The 24,027-nt window shown below is 37.8% G+C and overlaps 1 protein-coding gene across 1 annotated transcript in view; it reads right to left on the bottom strand.

Annotated features, from left to right (window-relative positions):
• The window catches only part of ATF6 (activating transcription factor 6), a 225,750-nt gene that overhangs the window by 42,476 nt on the left and 159,247 nt on the right, over positions 1-24,027 (bottom strand). The window contains exon 15 of the mRNA XM_068541157.1: positions 10,696-10,780. Within this exon, the coding sequence (XP_068397258.1) occupies positions 10,696-10,780 (85 nt within the window). The remainder of the gene's footprint in view (positions 1-10,695; positions 10,781-24,027) is intronic.

The following is a 24,027-nucleotide window of genomic DNA, read 5'->3' as shown; positions in this document are numbered from 1 at the left end:
AGCAGAGCCCATTCAGAGGAGAATGACCAGAATTGACGCACCTTGAACCCAGGTCACAAGAAGAATAGCTTCTGAAAACTGGAAGTCCTTGGTATGTGAAGACTCAGAGGGTACACAGTGTATAAATAGCTAAAGGTCTGTCATGCAGAAGAAATATTTCATATTTAATCCTGTAGATTTATGGGTAGAGTAAGGAAGAGACAGAAAAGAAACAATTCGCAAACTGTCAGGGCTATTTAAAGCAGGTAGGCTTCATCCCAGGAGGTGACTGCTTCTAAACTTGTTGGCCACTGAGCAAAGCGCTGCAAAAGGGAATCCAAACACTGGAAGGGAGTTAGCATGTATGACTTCGTACTAAAGCCTTTTAAACCCTGATATTTTATGGTTTGAATACATGAATATTAATGTGTCTTTCTTTGTGCTAATCTATACTGTAGTGATGCCAAGTAGATCACATTTCCCACAAGGTTCTGTCCTACATAGTAAGTAGAATGAGAACAAAGAGATGGGCTTTAGATATCCTCAAAGAGTCTATCTATATGGCCTTCCTAGCAACTCTGCTCCTAGCAACGAACTATTTTATAGTTCATCTGTCTCATTATTTAATCTAAATCTTATGTTTAAGGCATGCATTTGTTTCTATAAAATCTGTAATAAATCTGGAGGAAAATATCTCTATGGATATTTGGTTGAGTTCAAAGGCAACTCTTGCCTGACATACTCAAGATCCCCAAAGCAAAAGTTCTCTCTAATTAACTCTAATATCTGTATCCGTATTTTCAATTTCAACGTCTGGATTCAGAAAAATGAAATACAGATTTCTTCAGACTCTCTAACCTTTATTTGCAAAAGCCCAAAAGGAGGAGTATTTCCCAGTATGAACAAAAATTACAATGTCTTTGACATGTATATCCCTGAGATGATGCTGGCCTATCACCCTGTCCTCAGCTTGTGTCTTAAATATCAAAGAATTTACCACGCAAATGCTAAAAGAACGGTGCAACACTCCATAGAAAGTTATGATACCCAGTGTTTCCAATTGGTATCATTGCAAAAGAGAATACACAGAGGAGTTGAACCTATGCTTGTTAAGCAGGTCTTCTGAAAAACAGAAACTTGAGATTATGTGAAATGGCTCAATCTTCTGACACACTTACAAGGTTCTTAATTTTCCAGTACAAAGATAAATCCATTCTGAGTTCAATATGTGTACATAAGAAATATTTCAGATTTTGGACAGTCAGTAGGAGGTTCAAACCAATTTTGTTGGCTAAATAGATGCTGATCTGTAGTTTTTATTAGTTGAAAGCTAAACCATCTGTTTGAGTAGAAACAGATTTTTGCCACAAGGGAGAAAGAGTGAAAGTGATCTCACTGAAGCTAATGGGACTCTGAAGGTCAGTTAGGTACAGTGGGCTTGGCAATAGGCTCCTTTGGGTCAAGGAAGTCCTAATATCCTAGAAGATGCAGTGCAAACTGGTCTAATTTAAACCTCTGAAGTCTTGTGAAAGCTCCAATAGATTAAATGGTTGATTAGTAAATTACATACAAAAAAGACAAACTACTCATGGAAAAAAATTACCTGTACAACTGCCAATAAATCATCAAAATAATAATCATTCTTCACAAAGTGATAAGTATTCCAAGTACATAAAGGCAGATATACCATTAATCCTGGTTTTCTTCTATTTTAAAAATCTATTTTCAGATTTACTTTGTAGAAGAGGGTTCAGAAGAGGCTATACCAAGTAGGAATACCTAATGGTTTGGAAGGAGTTAAAAACAGATACCCTGATGACTTCAAAAAGTAAAAGAGAAACAAAGCCAACCAGAGGAAATGAGGGTGGCAAGAAACAGCAATAGGACCGCTATTTCAAGATCATGGAATCAGCTTTTACTTCTCTCTCCTTCAGTTGCCAAGCACTGTAGATTTTTCCTTTAAATTTCTTTGGACATTTTCTTTTCTTTCCATTCCAGGCCTTTAATGACCTCACCCCAAGATTGCTGCAATGTCTCCTAGCTCATCTTCTCTGAAGCTTCAATTTACCCTCCCCTTCTTCCTGGCTCAGCTTCCCTCTTATTTTTTTTTTTTTTTCTATTTACAGACCTCAGCCAGATCAACAGTCTCTTAATAGAGCTTTTATAGTGTTTTCTTAAAATTCGATAGCTTATTAAAGTCACTTCCTTAACTCATTAATGACCTAAATCATATAACTGTATCCCATGTAATAAATAAACACTTACTCCTCATCTCTCCTCAACATGAATCCTCTCTTTACCGTATCCTCCTAGACACCTTGCTCAATCCCAACACAGCGCATGATGGAGCGCTGTAGCAAGCAGCAGGGGCTAGTTTGTCCACAATATCCATTATTTCCATACTAAGAGAAGGCCACATTTTTTTCAGATCACAGTGTGCCTAGTTAAAACATTACATTTCTGAGCCTCCCTTGAAGCTAGGCATAAGACTGTGACACAGTTTATATCCAATGAGACATAAAGTCTGCTAGAAATTTATAGACGTAAAATCTGCTAGAAAAAAGGTACCAAATTATGTTAGTCACCAAGATTTTACCATCTATCATATTTCTCTAATTGTTGATCCTATACCATAGGCATTGAGATTTATAACTACCCAGTACCTAATTGATCTCTCTTTTAAAAAATCAATCAGCGTATTGTTTATGGTTTAGAACTGATCTAAGTCATCACTGTTGGTCTAGATCCACTTGCTAACTTAGCCATCAGTGGATGCTATAAGCTAAAAAGGGACCTAAGGAATTGAACCAAATTTTACCCAAATTCTAAAGACAACTGGAGTCATACTCTGTCTCCCTTAAGTGACTCTCTTCTCACTAGAAAACTGCCAACTCAATCTGTGGCTCAAAAGGTAAAGTTAGGTCTTTACAAAGGTATTGCTTATCATAGTATAGTAAATGTTATTTACTGCTCATCATTTTACTTGTCAGTTATTACTGTATAATACATAATTAACAGATCTCTGTATATATTTTGAGAGAAAAAACTTCTTTTTGTTCAGGTGAATAGTGTGATTTTTCTCCTTGCCTTAGTAGAAATTCTCAGTATGGGAATTTTACTAGTGGTTTTAATACTGAGTCAAAAGTGAGAGAACAATTTGATAATGCATTTTAAAAAAATTGAAACACGGTTTCAAGAGATGACTCCATTTACTCAATTAGATACAATTACATAACACTGAAATGGAATGAACTGCAGTGAAAATGCAAAATTGTAAATATATCTAAAAAAATAAATAGCCTGTAGGCCTTTAAGGAGACATGACTATATAAGAAGAAAAGGTACAACGTTCAGGCACAACTCTCTTGGGCAACCAGCCTGCTTGAGCAGAACAAGTCTAAAATAGGACAGTTTCCAAATATACTTTCTTTGGGATAGCACTTCTATGAAAGTGATTATCAAAAGCAGTTGTATCAACATTCTCATTATTAAAACCAATCCATTTATTTGGTTGGTTTGCTTCCTGCCCTTCTGTTATACCCTCTCCAACTAAAAAGATGTTTCATTGTTAGTGACGTCTCCTAGATTTTCTTTACATGGAAATTATTTTGAGATTAAATATAATTACAGTTTAGCCTTGTAGGCATTTCTTCACCCACTCGGACCCTTAATAATGATAGGGTAGAAGTAGAGTTGCAGTTTTATTTTTATTACTCACCTACAACATTAACTTAGCTACATGGCATACAGAGGGAAAGAGAACAGTAAAAGCAAATCAACAAAAGCATTGGTCAAACTGTGAAACATATCTGCTAATGGCTGTGTTCATTCCCTGATAAAAGATGTCTACCAAGTAGCTACCATTAAAAAAATTCTTCTTTGTTTTATGTTCTATTTTGTTGAATTACTTATCAAGAGTGAAAGAAAGGTGGGGACACCCCTGGTGGCGCAGTGGTTAAGAATCCACCTGCCAATGCAGGGGACACGGGTTTGAGCCCCGGTCCGTGAAGATCCCACATGCCACGGAGCAACTAAGCCCGTGCGCCACTACTGAGCCTGTGCTCTAGAGCCCATGAGCCACAACTACTGAGCCTGCGTGCCATACCTACTGAAGCCCGTGTGCCTAGAGCCCATGCTCCGCAACAAGAGAAGCCACCACAACGAGGAGCCCACGCACCGCAATGAAGAGTAGCCCCCGCTCGCTGCAACTAGAGATAGCCCGCGCGCAGCAACAAAGACCCAACGTAACCGTAAATTAATTAATTAATTAATTAATTTTCAAAAAAAGAGTGAAAGAAAGGAAATGAGCAATTTTACTATGAGTGGAAATAATTTAAAAGCAGGAAATGTTGACTTATGGTACAAGAAGACCTTCCAGAATCCTTTTCAAAAAAATAGCAATAGCTTTTAATTCATCACCAACTGCTCTGCCATCCATCTGCAATCATTTTTTTAAAAGCTTTTTCAAAGTATACCTAGAATTTCATTTTACTTCAATAATCTTCGGTGTGAAGACTTCCCCAAAGAAAGACTTTCTTTCTTACAGCTTCAGTAACCTGTTTTCAACTCTCTTATGAGACAAGGGAAATTAAATAATAAAGAGAATTCAAAATGAAGAGTAATAAACTACAAAAATTAAATATGGCATGGAGGACACAGAATGATATGACTAGTATTTTCTAAATGGCATTAATTTCACACCCATATCCTACTCTCTTTAGCTATTTCTTTATATAGACTTTTTTCCACAGCTCAAAACCACAAAGTAGAATCATTATACATTATAGTTTAAGGCCAGCCATTGACCTGGCAATCTAATTTACTTTGCTAAAATTGGAAAATCAAATTCCTCTTCCCAAATATCCCTATCCAGGATACTACAAAATCCAGTTGCTCAATAAAATCTGACTTTATGTCCTCTACACCCTCTCCAAAATTCTGCAGGCTCCACTTAAGTCAGAGAGAGGGATCAAACCGACAACTCATGTTTTCTTTCCAAGTTACATGTAACTTTTGAATTCAGAAATGGCAGAAAATATATTTTATTCAACTTCCTCAAGTCCTCATATTACTCAGGATGAAAAACTTTGATACTAGTGATGTCCTCACAATGACTTTGCTCAAATAAACAGGTGCCCAAACGTTTTTGAGCCCATGTAACCTATACTCTTCAGATTATAAATGATATAATTAATTTACAGCTTGTCAAATTCATCGCCTAATAAGTCAAAGGAATCTATCTCTGAATCTTGGACAGTTTTATAGTTCAGTTTTTCACATGTGTTTTCCTTTGTAGAACAATTGTTGAAAGGAGGTTAATAATTTCAATTCACTCTTTACTGTGAATTCCAAATTTGTAAAATAATGTGGTAGAAAGGTAACCTAGTACATATTTTAATTATTTTATATTTGAAAAGATTAGACTAAACTGTGCTTGCTAACTGTTTTTAATCAGAGTTAAAATAGTAAAGTCTTTCAAGTGACCACAAAGTAATGACCAAATAACATTTACCTCACTTATTCTGTCATTCAACAAACATGTGCCTGTCAAATCCAAAACATTATATTACATTGAATTATATTGCTCTCAATAAATGCGCTTAACCTTTATACCACAGGGACAAAGTGGTATAAAAGTCTATCTGAAATTCTGGAGTCCAAAATATTTTTAATATTTGCACATTCGTCTTTAATATTGATTTCATCAACAATATAATGATTGATCAAAATATATTTTATACAATGTATTTAGATCCTGGCTCTCCATTATGTAATGGTTGAATAAATGGTATGACTTACTTCCATGAGCTTTAACATCTTCATCTGTAAAATGAAGATAATACTTAGCTGGCAGCTGAGCATTACATAAAGTAACAGAGATGAACATCCTGCAGTGTTTCCTGTGCCAGACACTGCTCTAGGTGCTGAGGTTATGGTCATAAGTGCAAACATAAGAAGCAACATTCCTGTCCTCACAGAGAAGGAGGAGCTGGCTAAGCTGACCGAGAAGGAGATACAGGAGGAAAACTAGACAAGCTGTGGTATCATAAAAGCCTACAAAATAAAGTGTTTCAAAAAAGGGAATATCAAAAATGAACTTGAGGTGACTGACTGCGAAGGGGCACAAAGAAACTTTCCGAAGTAGTGAAAATGTTGATATCATGATTGAAGTGGTGGTTTCACAACTGTTTCCATTTGTCAAAACTCATTAAACTGTACACATAAAATTGGTGATTTTTATTGTGTGTACATTATACCTCAATAAATCTGATTTCTAAAAAAATGTATATGTCATGAAACACAATTCTAAAAAGGGCAGAAGAACTGTTCTAGATGAAAGGAGACTAAAGAGGTGTGACAAGTAGATGCCATGTATGACCTTGGACTGGATTCTGAATCCCTCCCCCCAAAAGCTATAAAGAATATTTGGGGGCAAATGTAGAAATTTGAATATGGATTCTATATTAAACTCTATTGTATCAGTGTTAAACTTTGGTGTGGTCATTTTATTGTGCTTACGTAGGAGAACATCCTTTTTTTAGGAGATGCATATTCAAGTATTTACGGGTGAAGTGTTAAAATGTCTGCAACTAACTCTTAAATGGTTCAGAAAAAAACACATGTGAGTGTAAACAGATAGATAAAAATGAAGCAAATGCGGAAAAATGTCAACAATTGGTGAAATCTCGGTAAAGGTTCTCCATATACTCACTGTACTCATCTTTCAACTTTTCTGTAGATTTGAAGTTTTAAAAAATAAAAATTGGAGGACTGAAAACAAGAGGGAATAGTCAACCATGTCAAATACTGTTAAGAGGTCAGGTAAGATGAGAATGAAGACATGACCTTTGGCTTTGGCAAGATATTGGTCATTGGTGACCCTTTTGCAAGAGCATTTCAGTAGGGGCAAAAGCTAGGTAAGAGTGGGCAGAGGAGAGAATGGGAGATAAGCAAATGGAGGCAACGAGTGCAGGTAACTCTTTCAAGAGCTTTGCTATGAAGGGTAGCAGAGAAACAGAACGTGGAGTTAAGAGAGTCTCCCTACACCAAAAGGAATATTAAGACATTTTGTACGTTGATGGGGATGATCCAGTAGCGAAGAAACTGATCATTCAGGACAGAAAGACTAAAAATGCGGGAGCAAAGTCTTTGAAACTGTGAGAAGGACCGGAATGCACAATCCAAAAGGAAGGAGTCACCTTAGATAAGGGTGATGATGATGACAATGACAAAGGTGGTAACAGTGACTAACCTAACAGCTAGGCACTATTTAAAGCATTTTTGCTCATTTAATTCGCACACAAATCTAAGAGGAAGGTATTAGTAATATCTCTTTTTACAGGAAGCCAAGTACAGAAAAGTTAATTAACTTGCCCAACTGTACTTATCCAATAAGTAGCAAAGTTGGGATTTCGAACTCCATGGAAGATACTTTTCTCCCAGTGCAATAAGAAGGAAGGCAGAGTTTGTGGGTGTAGATGCAGCTGGTAGCGGAAAGATAAAGTAGCTCTTATACAATTACATCTATTTTCCCAATGTAGCATTTGGGTGAGTTCATCAGCTGAGGGGGTAGGGAGAGGGGATGTTGGAGATGTGAGAAGAGAAGGTGAGAAATTCTTGTTTCAGACGGAAGGCAAGTGAATTTACTAGCAATGACAAGAGGTTTTTTTTTTTTTAACATCTTTATCGGAGTATAATTGCTTTACAATGGTGTGTTTGTTAGTTTCTGCTTTATAACAAAGTGAATCAGCTATACACATACATACATCCCCATATCTCCTCCCTCTTGCATCTCCCTCCCATCCTCCCTATGCCACACCTCTAGGTGGTCACAAAGCACCGAGCTGATCTCCCTGTGCGATGCAGCTGCTTCCCACTAGCTATCTACTTTACATTTGGTAGTGTGTATATGTCCGTGCTACTTCTCTCACTTCGTCCCAGCTTACCCTTCCCCATCCCCGTGTCCTCAAGTCCATTCTCTACGTCTGCATCTTTATTCCTGACAAGCAGTATTGAATGCCCCTTTGGAATTCACGGTCATAAATTTGAAGTGAATCTACTTGTCCTGACTGGATGATATATTGTAGCAATTTTCAGCTGCTTGAGAGCAGGCATAAAGAGGATAGCTGGGTTTAAATTAACTAGGGTGGGATTTTTACAGGCAAGTGGGACCTAAGAAAAGAGGAGCCAGGAGGGTGGTTTGCAAGAGAGTGGTGATAGTATGGGACATGGAATGTAGGCTGGGTAAGGAGGGGTGTATGGCCATGATGGATGTAATGGACACAGGAAAAGCGGCAGGGTCAGAGGACTGGAGATCTGTGAGGTCAAAGAGTAGCTGGAGTGTGGGTATTACAGTAGGAGAGTAAGTAAGAGTCAGAGGGGGATGCCTGAAGAGGAGATTTCAAATGGAGTGCCATTACGGATGATGATACGGTCTAGAGTATGACCGTGTGAATGGGAGGCTGAGGTGGTGCAGAAATAAAAGATGACTGGATCTAAAGAGGCCAGAGTGCTGGATGAGTCCTCTCTGTGGATGCTGAAGTTTTACAGAGAGCTGACAAAAGCAGTGGTGGAGAGACATCAGTGAAGGCCGGATGGAAGACAGCAACAAAGAAGGGTAAGAGGAGTGTTATAAACTTGAAAGATGTTAGGGAGACCGAAGAAAAAAGGAGAGGTCATTTGGAAGTTGTAGTGGGGAGCAAAGATACTACCCACCCCATCTGCAGGCTCAGAGGTATATGAGGTGGGGAAGAAAAATCAAGCTCTAATTTGAGAAGTAGCCCCAGTTAGAGCAAGAAGGTGAAGAGACGGTTCAGAAAAGAGGCTGGGGATGCAGCACAGTACTGAACACATGGTATATACTCAATCAGTATTTCCTGAATTTGAATCTTAAATTTTCTAATAGTATACTATATCCTAAAGAGGAAAACAAAACTTATTTACAAAGAAACCCAAACCAGATTAAAAAGGAAATGATCCTCTAATTATTGTATTTTTCAAATCCATGAAAAGGCTCATTTTCAAAAATTAGTCCCCTGGCCAAGAAAATCAGAATCAAACAGCATCTTATTGTTCTTGGCTTAATACAAACGGATAGCTCAGTGTTATGCAAGAGAATGCCTGGTTTTATTTTATAAGAATCTGAGATCAGAACAACAAAATTAAGTGAATTCTGCCTTGTTGAAGCTTAGACAATAGCCTTTCTGAGCATAAGCTGACCAGAAGTTAAATCTATTACGGTTCAAGCAGAGAAACCTAGGTACCTATGGAATAAGATTTAATAATATTCCCTAAGTATATTCTTTGGAGTGTAATATAGTACACTTTGAAATATACTGTTCCACTTGAAGTTGTAATATGATTGCTCCATGAAAGCTTCAGAGGTATGCCTTTACTGAGAAGGAAGATAAGTTCGTCTCAATGTTATAGTTTGTTTCTTTAAAAAATTTGTTGTCTTTGTAAGACTAGGAAAATGTCATAATTCTTTTATGCTTTAACAACAAAAAAAAAGTTTTATTTTGTGTCTATAACGTTGCCTCCCAAGCATTTCTAATAAGCTGTCTATATACAGCTAACTGAAATTCTATAGTCCTCTATGGTCTTAATATGTACAGTGAATATCTAATACTTTTTCTCTAAGACTAAATTTTATTGGAGTTTATATAGAATCCCAGTGTTTTATTTTATAACTGTATTTGGTGGCTTAATCATGATCATCAATCAGAATGTGGATTGGTTCAACTGCAGGTTAAAGGGCTTTTCATTTTCGTCTTACTCATTAAACTATGAGGTTCCCGTTACTAGACAGAAAATTTACCAGTAGTTCTATTACACCAGATAAATGGACTTGAGAAGGATAGCCAATTCTCCTAGTTTCATTAGAGCCTAATATGATGTGTCAGAGGAAGTAATCAGCCAACAATATACACTGTGCTCATTTACGACACACAGCTGGTATTGGGAGTGAGAGATTTCTCTTTTCCATAAAGAACCCAGCTGGAAGTAATCTCTTCTTTACTAAATTTCTTTAGTACTTTCTTCATTCCTTATGGGATGTTCTCTTCGGGATACAGTGATTTCTGTGCTCGTCTTATTTTTCCTCCTAGACTCTAAGCAAGTACGCTATGCCTTAACATCTTTGGATACTCTCAAAGTATTGATGGTATTATTTGTATTTTATCTAATACCCAGAACTAGTGGGAGAACAAAATGCAATAGTAATACTATCAATATCAAATTCATCAGTATTACAGATTAAATATAAATAGGCTTCTTAGGTTTGGTCTGGGAATCATATCACCATTTATGTGATATAGGAAACTGCTTTGAGTTCCAACAACTTAACTTACAAATTCACTCTCAGAACATAGCAGGGACTTCTTATACATCATGTATTACCAGAAAGGCCCCAGACAACAAGTGTATAAATCAGTAAAGATGTTAACTTTTCCAATTTTGTAAATAAAAGAGAATGATTTTTTTCTTTTAAATATATAGTAATTTAAAAGGCAACTTTAAATTAAATCCTTTACTTTTTAAAAGAGCACAGGAATTTAAAAATAATATTTTGTGAAAACAGTGGGAAAATGTTTCAGAATTAATGCATGGACATATACCTAACCAACTGAACATTTTAAGTGTCTTTTAGTTTAATCCAGAGAATCTAGGTTAAACAAAGCAATTGCATGTCGTTCATAAACCAAAATTTCAACTTACCATTTATGTTTATTGCTGGTAATACAATTGACATCTTTGGTCTTGTAGTCTTGTTATGGGTGGTAGCTGGTAGCAGCAGGTGATCCTAAGAATAACGAAGAACAAGTTGTTACTCATAACAATTGGCTTAGTCCTATAACAAGCCAAATTCAGAGTTCCTAGGATGCCAACATTTCATTGCGATCATAAAAAAATGACAGTTTTTATTTGAACCTGGCTTTGGGGGTAATTAACTACAAACCATTTTACGATTCATTCATTCATAACGCAATAAACATTATGAATTACTGAATGACTATCATTACCAGGTACTATGTATCAATAGTATTCTTAGAATATTCCTAGGTTCTGATAACATATGTGCTGCAGTATACTATAAAGGGTATTGGTCAAGCAGTCAGAACAGAGGGATTTTAATTCTAGCTCTGCCGCTGAATAGCTGTATGATCTTGGTCCGTTTCCAGTCCTGTAAAATGAGGAGGCTAGACTAGATAATGTCACAAGATACTAAAGTTATCTATCTAATAAAGTCATTTTCAAACTTCTTTTTTAAAGAAGAGGAACGTTCCCCCCACCCCAAAGAAAGAATTCTGATCCCAAATTACTGATAATATAAAAGAGAGATTCTGACTGAAGCAAGGCCAAGGCTGAGAGCCTTGCCTGCTTAGCCTCCTCTTCTTCCTTTGAAGCAGCCAGTGTTAGACTATTCTTTTGGTAAGCAACAGGTATATACTGAAGAAGATACATAGTTCTTGCCCTTAAAAAGCACACAGCGTAGTGGAAGGGTTAAAAAAATTACAAGTGCATGTCTAGCATAACTATATAATTCTAAATGTGATATTGCCAACCTTTGATCATCTATAAATGACCCAGGGCATCTGAGGTTTCTAGTTTCCAACCACACAAATACTGCAGTAAGAATGAGCCAAGAGGAGTTTAGCTTCAAAAACAGGGTAGTATGAGTGTTTTGGAAAAGATAAACACATCTGTAGGTATTCCAAAGCTGATTATGAATGACTTAATGACTTTGATATTAACTACTGTTTTCAATAACTCCTTTTTCCTAGCAAAAACATGGGAACTGTCACAGCAAAAAGGAAAAAAAGAAAGAAGTATATATATATATGTGTTTCTATTTAAAGGAGCATGATTAAACTGAGATAAAGCTGACACACAGTCTAACTCCTCTTGCTTTCTTTTCTTGTTCGTTTCTCATTCATTCAACAAACTTGCTATATGGAAGGACTCATCAAAAAGTAGGATTTGACATAGCTGAGAGTGATAAAAATTCAATGCAACTTAATTCAAAGTCAATGTGATTATGAAATGTAAGTATCGACAAAGCTAAGAAAAAAAATCTGTGAAAAACAAATTGAAATTAATGTACATGAACAGAACTGTACAGAAAACATTTGCAGTAACTGCTTGTGCTTTGTCTAATTCAAGGCAACATCTCCATGAGAACATACATGTTTTTTTAAAAAGAGGCGAAAAGATGAGTGAAATTGTTCTTTTAGAATTCCAGCCTTGCAGCATGAGAGGTTTTTTTTTTTTTAAGTGCATTGTTAGACACAAAGATCACACGTTTCTGAGAGTAAGATAACATGATAGCCAAGACAAAACAAAACTTGCGGATCTTCATGCCATGAAAATTATAAATAGCTAAACTCCTATAATTAAAATACTGCTTCAGGATCCCCAAAATTGAATGAGAAAACAAACCAACAAACTTACAAGCCCCAAATTAAGGCTACTGTAAAAATAAACACACTTAGATTCCATTGGTCATGGGTTAAGGTCAGGCTCAGACTTAAAGCTGAGTTTCCTGCTAAGATCTTACGATTTTCCAAACATAATGCCTCCTACTTTCTTCATTAAATTTCAAACAAAGCAGTTACTTTTGCAGCAGAAAACCAAAAATCACATTATTATTTGTGAAAAAGAAGAATCACATCTTGAATGCATAAAAACTATTACAGTTAACCTGCCTTACCTCTAATTATTAAAGGTTTGCAAAATGGGAGGAAAACCTATAATCTAAAGTGCTTGTTTACCAAGAGGCCTACAGGTTAGAGGCCTACAGGTTAGAACGGCAGGGAATCAAAGCTGGTATACTACAAACTCTAATTGTGCTTATTTTATATTAAAAAATAATTTGTATACACACATGCCTGGGGCAGCGTAGTTGTTTCGTTTAACATTTACTTCCTCTTCCTCAAGTTAAATGTTTCTTGCCATAACAATGAATTATCAATCATTTTTTTCTCTCCAACTATGTTCATTTCACTTTTTATGGCATTTCACTAATCCTAACAGTGACATCTCCAGAGAAAAGGAGCCAGTCAACAAGTATTTATTGACTTCTTACCATTCATTAAAAAAAATTTACCGAGCATAGTGACCTGCCACGTATTCAGCACTGTACTACAGACGATAGTTTCTTTTAAAGAACATAAATTCAAGCTTTTATTTTGTTAGGGAAAGAATGCTAATTGTGGCAGGAACAGTCATTTGTGCTCAATATCTGCTTTCCCTTCTATAACATTAGAATAGAAATAGGACCTTCCATTTCCAATGGCATTTAGTTGGGCACAAAGCCACTCAGAAAAAGGACTATATTCCTTTGCAACCAAATGAAGCCATACATTCAAGTTCTGGTCAATGGACTATAAGGAGAAATGGTGCATGAAACTTTGTCAAGGTGGTGATGGTGGAAGGCAACCTTCCTCCTTCCCTTTTCTCTTCCCTGCTAGCTAGAATGCAGGTGTGACTGCTAGAACTGGAGGAGCCATCCTGGACCATGAGATAGAAACTGCACTCTGAGATTTATGGACCAATAAGATAAAGGAGCTAGGGATCCTGATGATCAAGGAGCTACTGTAAGATCTCCAGAACTTCACATGAGAGAGAAGCAAAATTCTAATTTGTCTAAGTCACTATCATTTCGGATTTTCTGTCCCTCGTAGCTAAACACAACCCTGATTACTTGTTATATTATAAATTTGTCAAATAATACTAATGGTATTTACTCAAGAGAAATCTCAATAAGGGTTAAAGTAATCAGAGACAGCTTTACTCTATTTTTGACAGCATTCCAAAAACCACATTTGTTATCTGATATTACCTGATATTATCTGATATTGTTATTCTTAATATTACCCCCCCCCCCTTTTTACTTATTTATTAAAGAACCTGTATAGGAAATTCAATCCTGGAAAAATACAGGTACAATTAGATGAATCTGAACAAAACTCTTTCTTTCCTATTAAGTCAGTTAATATAATCCAACTGCAACAAAGGTGAAGCTACTTAAAAATAAAAAGGAAAAGTAGAAAAAAAGATGTTGCCATAGAGGTAAATATGATATATTTTGTCACTGTCATTCAAAACTATGTTACTAACTTTAAGATATCTTCAAACGGACTCCTGAAATGACTTTATAGGACTGAGATACCACGGGATGTCTTCAGGGAGGAAACTATGTGCACAAACATTATAATCAAAGCTTTGTTATTTTTATTCCCAGAGGAAGTTAGAGAAACACTGGTGGGAAAACACCAAAACGTTTCACTATGAGAATGAAGCATCAGTTTTCCAATGTTATGCAATATTGTGTTTGAGAAAATACACTATTTTCATACAGTTCTCCCAATCCCCTCTTCCAAGCACTTTGTTAGAAAAAGACAGAATATTAGTGTATAATACAGCATCCGAAGTTATCTGTTTCTTCTCTTTTTAAGACAGCTAAAGCATTGGAGACTAACTTATCAGAAGAACAGGACCACATTTTGCTCAGCTGGAGGTTATGATGGTAAAACACAATAAAACTGAGGTCCTACTAAGTTTTGCCAAATGTTGATTCTACATTATCTGTGTAGAATAGAAACTGACCCTAACTTAAACTAACTCACTAGGTTAAATGACCCTTCCCACTCCCCTCTAAAACTTACTGACTGATGCCCCTAGCACACTGAACATTCATGACTAGTTTTTGTATTTTGCCAAAACTACTTTTGCTAATTGCATTTGTTACTAATTGTGTAATTTAATAAACTACTATGTAACTGATAAGATACAGTGTGAAAAGAGAGCACTGTGAGTGGAGTTTATCGCAAGAAAGACAACATAGAACTTTAGTAGATCTGGACCCAAAAGGAATTGGCCCTACCTCAAAACGTGGCAAATGAATGCACATTTATATAATTAACTGAAACAAAATAAGATACATATACATCTTTTCAAAAAAATGATCCCCTGCTTTAACCAATTTTGTTAATTAACAGATTACCCACTAGTCTCTGTTGTACTAGGTAAAACAGCTTTTCCTATATTAGGAAACTCTGACTCAAGGCTGGAGTGAGTGAGTGAGTGAGTTATTTATTTATTTATTTATGCTTTTTAAAAATTTTCATTTATATTTGGCTGCGTTGGGTCTGCATTGCTGCGTGCGGGCTTTTCTCTAGTTGCGGCGAGCAGGGCCTACTCTTCTTTGCAGTGTGCGGGCTTCTCACTGCGGTGGCTTCTCTTGCTGTGGAGCACAGGCTCTAGGCCCGCGGGCTTCAGTAGTTGTGGCACGCGGACTCAGTAGTTGTGCTCACGGGCTCTAGAGCGCAGGCCCAGTAGTTGTGGTGCATGGGCTTAGTTGCTCCGCGGCATGTGGGATCTTCCCGGACCAGGGCTCGAACCCGTGTCTCTGCATTGGCAAGCAGATTCTTAACCACTGCGCCACCAGGGAAGTCCCTGGAGTCCTTTATTTTTGATAGAAAAGAAGGTCCTTAATATCTAACGATGCCCTGTAGGAATGAAGGAAACTCAGTCTGCAACAGGTGGCACTTCTGACACTAAGCAGCTTTCACTTAGATCAACATGTCAAAAAGTTTTGCAAATCAGGTCCACATTAATAACAATAGACTCTTAACATTCTATATTTGATCCATATACACTGGATTACATAGATGGGGTTGGTTTTCCAACACAGAAAACTGTTAAAACCGGACCAAAAATAAAAAGAGCATCTATCCTCATTTGAAAAATAGCTTTCTATTAAATTTTCTCTGATCTATGTTCCTACCCTAGAGAGCTTTTGTTTTCTATCACTCTACCTCATTTACCTTACCAAGTATCTTTCAAACTGCCAAACAAATTGAAGAGCACATCAAATCTTAAAAATAAGAAGGTCAAAGTAGTAATTAAAAGTAGGCCTTTCACAGTTATTTATCAGATTCACAACATTCTGAACTAATGTTAATTTCTAGTAGTTATACTAATTGTTGATCAGAAACCAAATGTGTCCCTTCATTTAAAGCAATTAAAAAGCAAAAGCAATTAGAAAATTTGAAATCATTTAAATACACAGACACACATAGGGACATATCCTGAAAATAAGAATTGCAAAAAAAAAAAAAAAAAAAAAAAATTAGAGGTAGTAAAATTAAGTAGAGTGTAATCATTTAAAAGCCTATTAAAATGTCTATGATGTAGGACTTCACATCATAGTAAAAACATAGGCAAAGTACATTACTCACCCCCAAACTAGAAACAGTTAATAGAAATAGCTATATGAATGCAGTATTTGTGCCACTGATGTATGCAATAAAACTACAGACCAATAAAAGGAAATGTAAAGTTTGCATCTGCACCATTAGCACACACGTCAGCCAGAGGCAGAATAAATCAAAACTATTAGTGCACAACAGATGGCCCAAGAGTGAGCCAAGGTTCACATTTTGACAAGAGGAAAATTTTGACACTAAAATCAAATTTGATAATGCAGGCAAGGTCACCAGAGGAAAAATTAGCTTGAAATCCTAATAAGTACAAACTCAAGTTTAAGAGATGGTTCTCATATCAAACTCTATAGGAAGCCCCCAGAACTGCCCAAATGATCTTGAACTCCCCTTTTATTCACACAAAAAAGTGTATGACTGAACCATACAAAACTGTCATTTTTGTGAGTCAAATCTCGGTAATTTCAGGGGACCGTGGCTGCGCAGGCCGCACGAGGCCAGGTGCAGATGTATGGCGGCTGCCATAAAAGATGCAGGTGTACAACCTGAAGAGATATCCTGTATCAATGCACATGCTACTTCCACACTATTGGGAGACGCTGCTGAAAACAAAGCCATCAAACATCTTTTCAAAGACCATGCACACGCCCTTGCTGTTTCCTCTACCATGGGAGCCACCAGACACCTCCTGGGGGCTGCCGGGGTGTTGAGGCAGCTTTTACCACCCTGGCTTGTTATTATCGAAACCTGACACCTACTTTAAACCTAGACTGTACAGAACCACAATTTGATCTCAATTATGTTCCACTCAAGACACAGGAATGGAAAACTGAGAAAAGATGTATTGGACTCGCCAATTCTTTTGGTTTCGGTGGTACTAATGCAACACTTTGTATTGCTGGCATGAAGGACAAATCATTTGCAATTAAATACTGATTTTTAAATGTTATAAACTGCATTAAGTTGAGAAATAATGTCTACATAAATGCATATTTTTATATATGAAAAAAAATCTCAGTAGTTTAATAAGCTTCAACCTAACAGTTATATATGTCTCTTTTTCAAACCCAGAATTAATTTTGAGTTTCATGGTCAAAACAAGTCCTTGTAAACTTCTCCAAGAATAAGACAGTAGCCTCCAAATCACTCTTCTCTCTTGATGAGAGTTTCAGGGAAAGTGTTTATAAACCTGGGTAGGATTGTTTTCCCTGAAGAAAGCTCTTAGACAAAATGTTGGTTACATGCTTTGCACAGGTAGAGGGCTAGGAAGTTTTTGACTCTATACTCCCTATTACTTCATTCAATAATTTGAGCTCATCAAATTTCAAAACTTTGTCAGCTATAATACAGGGTTTCTTCAAAGGCTGGACCGTGTGTGATTTAGGAAAAATACATTAGGATTCCTGAAACTTGTTATCAATCATCATTTGTTGAGTGCCGAGAGTGGGGCAATCGGAAAAATGTCTTATTAAGGAAAAAGATCAAACACTAAATGCATAGAGTTTAACCATATGAGAGTTTGTCAGACATAATGTTTATAAGATGTTTCATTTTAAAAATTGACTTTACTCAGGACTACTGGCAGGAAGTGAATTTCCTGAGAATTAAATTGCATCCTACAGATAATGCTACCAAAGCAAAGCATGGGGAAGGGACAGAGGGAGGGTCTGAGGCTATAGCAAACTGAGTCAACAAGTTTTCTGAAAAAAGAGATTAATTAGGAAACACTTCAAGGAAAAAGTTAGATAGTGATATCAAAGAGAATTACTTTACTTTTTGTTGGAAAAAATGGGGAAAATGTTGGGTTGAGGCCCACCAAAACTGATTTTTTAAAGTTGCAGGCAGAGGCTCTAGAAATGGGGTAAAGTTGTACAAGAGTAGTCTCAAATGCCCTAGGTGTGTAAGCAGGGGACGGGAACACGGGGAGATATTATTCTAGGTGATTCCTTCGTATCAATGATTCTACAACCTTCTAGAGGTAGAGGAAGAGGGGTCCTACTTAATTTATATTTCTAAAGGTATCTCTCCTTGCATGATTCTCAGTGTCTGGATACTTCCCCAGTCTTCACTACAGATCTTGATCCTTTTCTTTCCAAAGCAGTTTTTTTTTTAATTTTTATTTTTTTTATTTATTTATGACTGTGTTGGGTCTTCGTTTCTGTGCAAGGGCTTTCTCTAGTTGCGGCAAGTGGGGGCCACTCTTCATCGCGGTGCGCGGTCCTCTCGTTATCACGGTCTCTCTTGTTGCGGAGCACAGGCTCCAGACGCGCAGGCTCAGTAATTGTGTCTCACGGGCCTAGTTGCTCCGCGGCATGCGGGATCTTCCCAGACCAGGGCTCGAACCTGTGTCCCCTGCATTGGCAGGCAGATTCTCAACCACTGCGCCACCAGGGAAGCCCCCAAAATATTGCATTTTTAACAAGTATCCCTGGTGATTCTAATGCAGACCATTCCAGGACGCTGATTTACAAGCACTGGCCAGCATAACACAGATAGAGGTAATGAGCATGGACTCTGGACCTGTACTGCCTGAGTTTGAATTCTAACTCTACCACTTAATCTCTAGCTGTAGGATCTAAACCAAGTTCCTTAATCTCTCTGTGCCCTCGTTTTCTCATCAGTAAAATGGGGACAGTAACAATACCTATTGCATGGATTGTTCATAAAGATTAAACAAGCTAATACTTTAAAGCACTTGGAATAGTGACTTGGCACATAGAAAGCACTATTAGAAGTGTTTGGTAATTCTTTTTTAAACAAAGGATTCAAAAGTTTGAGGTCAGAGAAGTGCTTGAGGAAGTGCAACAGGTAACATGAGCATGGGCATTGACACTGCTGTCTGGGTTTATTCCTTTCCACCTCGCAGTGAAGAGCCACGGTTCCACTGCTGAATAAGGAAACCGAGGGTGACAGGCACTTACAACTGATCCAAACTCCTGAGCCTAGGAATGAAAGCACTTTTATAATTTGAGCTGCGGCCTTTGTGTGACAGAAGAGAGACTGGGGCAGTGACTCTGTGTGTGTGTGGGGTGGGGGGCAATGGGGACATTTTGCTGTCTGTTGTTTGATTTAATACTCCCTTTAAAGTACCTTCAGTAGACTCCATTAAAGAGCTACATGACTTACCAAGTTTTGCAAGTTTGGGATTTGTATTTCTTTTGGATGTGTCACTATGCCAAAATTAGTCTTTTAAAAGTACAAGCAAAAAAGTCTAGTTTTATTTGAATTACACAGATAAAGGGTCTTTTCCTCTGTGGGGAGACTTCATAATGGTCTTCTGGCAGGGAAGCACCTTTAGAAATCAAGTTAAATCCTAGTACCAAAAAAAAAAAAAAAAAAAAAATTTCACAGGCCTAGTTATTTGAAGAATTTGGGCAGCCACTATCTGTGCAACACATGCCTTTCTCTGCTTCCCTCCACTGATAATGTCTCCTACCCCACCCAATCCCTGGCCTGGCCCAGCCACTCAGCTTCTGCTGTGGCCCAAAGCACTTTTCCCCCAGCCTCAACCCAATTTGCTCTTCTGCAGAGTGGTATTTTTCTCTTTCCCCTCCAAAGGGTCACAGCTACTCCTAATATCCATCCAGGTCTAGCTGAGACTAATCTCATCCCTAGAAATGTGCTCCTACTAGTAGGTTCAGTAGTGTTGCCTCTATTTAGTTTGATCAGGCTGCCATCATGAATACCAGTGTAGGTTATAGGGGCCCAGAGATTTGGGAGAGAGGACACTGAAGGGCCTATACTATATGGTACAAAACAGGAGAGATCATAGCCAAGTTTTTAATTTGATACTCTTGATATTTAATATTGGTAAGGCAAGCCATGGATTACATTCCTGAGCTGATTAAATAATTTTCACTTTGGTCATGTGAATTTCAAATTAGTTTCCCTAATCTTTAAGATTTTGTACTTAGTTTTTATAGTACTAGCTGTGGTTTGGCTATCCAGCATTCCAATAGCTTTTCTATTTGTTGGTATCACCACTGAGTGCGTTTTTGTGAGGGAAATATCTCTAACTACAGAAGCCTGAAGCAATGAGACACAGCCTCTCTCCCAGCTCTCCGGCAACTAGAGCATGGACATGTGACCTAAGCTTGGCCAATCACATACTCCTTTTAAGTTCAAAGACTTGGGCATTAGTGAATAAAGACTCAGAGAGATACAGATTATTCATAGCTGTGAAGAGAGTCTGCCACTGGCAGCAGTGCTAGCAAGCTGTGGGGTGCTGAGTGGTTGGTGGTCCTAACCCAACTTCTTGAGCTGAGACAATGGCTGTGTTCTTGGCTGTGTGGCCTCCTTTGGTTCCCACCACGTTTCAAGCTGAATTCTCCAGCCTTCCATGGAGTCTGTGGAACTAACAAATAGCCTTCCAATAAATTCCTTTTCTGCTTAATGTCTGCAGTTTCTGCTTTAAGTTACAGTAGGTTTCTGTTGTTTACAACCAAGAAACATTACTAGCACAGAGCTGTAATTTCATTTCTGACATATTTGATACTGCCAGTTAATGTCTGACCTAAATATTAATTTTAATTAGATTAATCATGGCATTATTTTAGGTAGATAAAATACAATCGAGTGAGTCATAAATCAATGGACCTCCTTATTTCCCATTTGATGCCCAAAGTAATGAAAATTGACTCTGTCACTACCATTCTACCGTAACCATCCTCATAAATATTATATACTAATTGACAAAGCCACTTGCTTTTACCCAGTCCTCACCCTAGATTTTTCTCTGCAGCATTTGACATGCAACTTTCCCTTCTCAAAATCTCTTAGTTCTCATTCCCCTCCAATGTTTTTGTTGTTGTTGCCTTCTCTTACACCGCATCCCACATTAATTACTCGTGTTTCTTACAGATGAATCTTTTTTTCTTTTTTTAATTTTTAAAAAAATTTATTTATTTTTGGCTGCATTGGGTCTTCGTTGCTGCGTGCGGGCCTTCTTTTCTTTAGTTGCGGCGAGCAGGGGCTACTCTTCATTGTGGTGCATGGGCTTCTGATTGCAGTGGCGTCTCTTGCTGCGGAGCACAGGCTCTAGGCGCGCAGGCTTCAGTAGTTGTGGCTCGCGGGCTCTAGAGCACAGGCTCAGTAGTTGTGGCGCATGGGCTTAGCTGCTATGCGGCATGTGGGATCTTCCCGGACCAGGGCTCAAACCCATGTCCCCTGCATTGGCAGGCAGATTCTTAACCACTGTGCCACCAGGGAAGCCCCCCAGATGAATCTTTTTTCAATCCATATTGTCACTTGGCATTCTCATCTAGTCCCATGACTTGAAGTATATGTCTGGCTCAAACCTCTCAAAACGTAACTGAAGACCCATATTTACAACTGTTCACTAAACATCTCCACTGAAATATTCGTTAACAGGGTATTTAAACTACAATTTATCTTCCCCCTGTGTTTCCTATTTTAGTTAACTCATCTATTTCTATCTAGTTATCCAAATAGAAACCTAAAATCAACTTAGACTCCTCCATTTTTCTTACCCTCAACACTAAATATGCCCCTCATTTCCAAGCGTTAAGTCCGCATTAGCTCCTCTCGTATACCTCTACTCACTCCTTGGTAATCTCATTTAGTCACAGGGTTTTAAATATTATCTATATACTGATGACTCCCAAATTTACATTTCTAGTCCATCTCACTCCCTTGGCCTTGACTCCTATATACAACTGCCTACTCAAAACATCCCCTTGGACATCTCATGGTTAAGATATCCAAAACTGGGGCTTCCCTGGTGGCGCAGTGGTTGAGAATCTGCTTGCCAATGCAGGGGACACGGGTTCGAGTCCTGGTCTGGGAAGATCCCACATGCCGCGGAGCAACTGGGCCCGTGAGCCGCAATTACTGAGCCTGCGCGTCTGGAGCCTGTGCTCCGCAACAAGAGAGGCCGCGACAGTGAGAGGCCCGCGCACCACGATGAAGAGTGGCCCCCGCTCGTCGCAACTAGAGAAAGCCCTCGCACAGAAACGAAGACCCAACACAGCCATAAATAAATAAGTTAATTAATTTAAAAAAAAAAAGATATCCAAAACTAAGCTCCTGGTAGACCTCTCAAATGTACTTCTCCCATAGTGTTTCCCACTGAGTGGTAAGGCCATTCTTCTAGGGTGCTCAGGTCAAAAATATTGTAGTATGCTTCTCATACTCCACATTCAATCCATCAGCAAAACCTACTGATTCTACCTTCTAAATATATCCAGAATCTAACCATCAGTCCAAGCCATCTTCATCCATTGTCTGTATAATTACAATAGCCTCTTAAATGGTCTGCCCACTTCTGCTCTTCCCTCCTTAAAGTCTATTCTCATCACAGCAACCAGAATGATCCTGTTAAAATGTACATCAAAATGCTCCAATGACTTCCAATCTCAGAGTAAAATTAAAATAACCTCAATGGCCTTTAAAGATGTATATGTTATGACCCACCTAATTACTTCTCTGACATCATCTTCTATGGTTCTTTCCTTAATTATGCTCCAGCTGCAACAGCCTCCTTTCTTGTTCCTCACAAATGCAAATGTTCTTGCCTCAGGGCCTTTGCACTCGCTGTTCCCCCTGGAATATCCTCTCCTAAAATATGTGCATGGCATGTACCTTCACCCCCTTCAAATCTTCACTCAAATGTCAACTTCTCAGTGATGCCTTTCTTGGCTACCGTGGTTAAATTGTACAACACATCCCCACCAAACACACTCAAATCCTTTCCCTTCTCTGCTTTACTTTTCTCCCTAACGCTTACTGTCTTTATCCTTTATAAGCAAGCTCTACAACAGCTGGCATTTTTATCTGTTTTGTTCATTGGTGAATCCCCAGGATCTATTACCGTCTTTCACATGATAGATACCCAAAAATGGTTTATAATATAAATAAGTTAGCTACAGGAGAGTTTTTTTTTTTTATTTTTATTTATTTATTTATTTTTATTTATTTTTTTTACAGGAGAGTTTTAATAATAGCTTTTTAACTAGCTCTCTGCCTCCAGGAGGCAAGGGCCCCTAAGACCCTTTCAGCAGCTCTGTAAGGTCAAACTATTTTCATAATAATAATAAGACATTATTTGCCTTTTTTCACTCTGTTGAAATCTGAACCAATGGTGAAAAGGCAAGGTAAAACTGCTGGGCCTTGGCATTAATCTAGGTGGTAGCACCAAACTATAATAGTAATCATGTATTCTTCACTGCCATATACTCATAGTAAAAATGAATCAATGAATGAATAAGTAGATGAAGATAAAAACTTTAAAAGCCAATTCCAATTAAGAATATCCTTGTCAAAGCAGTAAAAATTATTAATACTCTCTGTGACGGGAAAAAAAAAAACTTAAGTGACTAAGTTGCCAGCTGAACTACACACTTTATTTTTTTTTAATATTTATTTTTTTGGCTGCACCGGGTCTTAGTTGTGGCACGCAGGATCTTTTTTTTTTTTTTAGTTGCAGCATGCGGGTTCTTTTAGTTGCGGCACACGGGATCTAGTTCCCTGACCAGGGATCGAACCCCGCACTAGGAGCACAGAGTCTTAACCACTGGACCACCAGGGAAGTCCCGTGAACTACACACTTTAACTTGAAATAGTGACTGACAAACTACTGTTACTCAGGCTTGGGTATTCATCAGACGTTTTCGTGAAAGTAAGAGAAGCAAGCATGTCACTTCAAATAAAACAGTCAACAATATGTATTGCAAATGATAAAATTTGAGCTGTCAAGCAAAAATCAGAATTTTGGAAACATAGTATCCACCACCATGAGCATGACTTTCTTGATGTGATTAGTAGTGATATTAATGAATGTGATTTTTAAAATATTGTATAATGAAAT

This window comes from Eschrichtius robustus, chromosome 3, assembly GCF_028021215.1.
Source record: "Eschrichtius robustus isolate mEscRob2 chromosome 3, mEscRob2.pri, whole genome shotgun sequence".
Lineage (NCBI taxonomy): Eukaryota > Metazoa > Chordata > Mammalia > Artiodactyla > Eschrichtiidae > Eschrichtius > Eschrichtius robustus.
Note: the sequence above shows the minus strand (reverse complement) of the source record. Positions and strands in the feature narration are given on the sequence as shown.